Consider the following 2,468-nt stretch of genomic DNA (forward strand, 5'->3'; position numbering starts at 1 on the left):
GGGGGGCGCGCCGGCGTCTGGCCAGAGGCCGAATGCGGGTAGAAGTCCCGCAGCAGCTTCTCCGCTGTGCGCACGCCATGCTGCTCCAACTCCTTCCTGCTGGAGAAGCTGCGGGGGTGTTAAACACGGGCTGCCCGCCCCCAGGCATGGCCCTCAGCAGTCTCGGCCTCCCCAGCCTGCCCCGGCAGCTGGCCTCTGCCCCTGCAGGCCCTTACTTGCCCTCGGCCACCAGGCTCTCAAAAGCGCCTCCTCCCAGGACCTCGTTGTCTGGGTTCAGGCAGATCTGCACCATGTGGGAGGTGGCGCTCTGGCCCCACGTGCTGTCCTTGCGTGCCTTGTTTAGGAACGTCAGGGCTTCGTTGGGCTGTCCCGTGTGCCTGTTACGGAGGAAAAACCCAGTCAGCAAGGGGAGCGGAGACCCCGGGCGTGTGGGGACACACGGGCCCACTCTGAGTCTGCACAGAGCAGGGGCTGGATGGCCGAGGTCCGCAGCTCGCCATGCCAGAGGCTAGATTTCCACTCCCCTGTGCTGAGCAAGAGTCTGGCCAACCTTCCAGGGAGGGCCTCCCCTGCACGCCTGCCGCTCGACACACCCACGCGCCACTCACCAGCAGTAGAGGCCTCTGCAGTAGTTGAACCCTGGCTCCAAAGGCACCCGGCTGGACGTCTTCTTGGCCAGTTCAAAGAAGGCAGGGGCGTCTTCGAGTCTGCCACTTCTTCGTAGCAGATCAATTAATTTATCCAAAACCGCGAAGTTGTCTGTAACAAGAGAACAGAAATCTCCAGGCTACAAGAGCCCACAGCTGTGGCAGGTGGGAGTGCCATGCCTGGCAGGGAGGGGAATGGGGTGCTGGGCCCCTGGAGTGAGCCAGGAGACACTGTCCATCCGGGCTGAGCAGGGACAGTCCAGCAGCTCACCCCTTCCAGTGCTGAATACAGCAATGCTTCAAACTAGTAACCATGCCAGCTCACAGGGAGCTGGCATTTGTAGGTCACCTGACGCCAATTGTTTTATCTGCATATGAATTAACTGCAGGAGAGGTGGTTACTCTTATCGTGCTTGTTTTACAGATAAGAACTCCAAGGGACCAGCAGTTAGCCTATGTGGCTGGACTCCCATGTAGTCAACCGCGGTTCGAGTCCTGGACCCGGTGGCGTATACTCACACCGGGTGCGCGTGCGTGCATGCCCAAGTTCCCGAGAGGAGAATGGAGAAGGGATTGGAGTGTGGCCATCTCCCTGGGGGTGATTTCTCGCTTTCTGTCTCTCTTTCTGGCGAGCACACACGCCCTGTAGCAAAAACTTCTCAAAAAAATAAAAAAGAACTCCAAGGTATAACACCGCAGTTGCAAAGGTTACACAGCTGCTAAGTGTAGACCAGGGTTCAGACCCAGGAAGCCTGACTCCAGGACACACATTCCCACCCCCTGGGACCTGCTGGGCCATGGGCAGACCTTGCTGTGGGGCTGCTGGGCCTCCTGGCCGAGTCCTAGGGCTGGTTTTCCCCAGCAAGAGGGGGTGGTTTTAGGCTGTGGTGAACGGGAATGGAGCTGCCTACCAGGGGAGACTTTCCAGTCCCATCTGTGTGGCCGTGACCTCAGAAGGGGACAGTGTTGAGTCCCAGGGGCTGTGACTTGGGGACAGACAGGCTGTCCTGGGTCCAGTGCCAAGTCCTAAAACCAGGGCCTGGCGCCTTGGACTCGGGAAGGGCCAGCACGTTCCCGCTGGGTCTTTATCAGCTTCCTGGCTCCCGGGGAACAATCAGAGAGGCAGGGGCTTCCTCTGCCCAGTCAGGAAGGAGGGGCGTGGGCCGGCCCTTCTCCTTCTCCAGGACGGCAGCCTCTGCGGTGGGGCCTCGAGGGCCGACGTACCCGGCGCCTTCTCCAGGATTCGGTGGTAGAGACTGACGGCCGCTTCGTATTTCTGTTTTCTAAACATCAGGTCAGCCATGATCTATCAGAAAGCACAGAGGGAATTCCCGACGGCAGCTTGTGGGGGGCACAGGGGTGCGTGGGGTGAGGTCAAGTGGGGGCAGTAAGGAGGTAGGAGGACTTTGAAGGCAGCCTCCTAGGCCCCGGGAGGAGATGGCCTGGAAGGAGCTCAGGCCTCCACCCAGAAGGTGAAGACCACCCCAGGAAGGGAGCCAAAGGAACTGGGCCGAGCACGGCTGTGGGAAGAGAAGGCCAGGGGTGACCAGTGGGGCCTCCCACAGCTCACAGAGCGGCCCTCCACCCAGGCCTGACAGCTGCCACTCCAGTAACGGTAGGGGGTCACACCTCTCCGCAGGGCCTCTGCTCAGGGACTGTCCCTGGGAGGTCTGGGTGGTAGGGAGGAGAGAGGCGGAAGGGGAGGGGGTTTGCCCGTGCTTCCGGGAGCCCCAGGGACCTTGCCTTCACCAGCAGCTGGGGGCAGCGGGTGTGGCTTCCCTGGAGTGAGTCTCACCCCTTCCCCTGAGACTGGCCAGGGAG

At 61.1% G+C, this 2,468-nt stretch overlaps 1 protein-coding gene across 1 annotated transcript in view; it reads right to left on the reverse strand.

The window, feature by feature from the left end:
• Positions 1-2,468, reverse strand: part of TTC21A (tetratricopeptide repeat domain 21A) — a 51,309-nt gene that overhangs the window by 7,078 nt on the left and 41,763 nt on the right. The window contains exons 22-24 of the mRNA XM_006161346.3: positions 1,872-1,953; positions 609-759; positions 216-377 (exon numbers count right to left, since the gene is read on the reverse strand). Of these exons, the coding sequence (XP_006161408.1) occupies positions 216-377; positions 609-759; positions 1,872-1,953 (395 nt within the window). The remainder of the gene's footprint in view (positions 1-215; positions 378-608; positions 760-1,871; positions 1,954-2,468) is intronic.

The sequence above is a fragment of the Tupaia chinensis genome, unplaced genomic scaffold (genome assembly GCF_000334495.1).
Source record: "Tupaia chinensis unplaced genomic scaffold, TupChi_1.0 Scaffold138441_1, whole genome shotgun sequence".
NCBI lineage: Eukaryota > Metazoa > Chordata > Mammalia > Scandentia > Tupaiidae > Tupaia > Tupaia belangeri.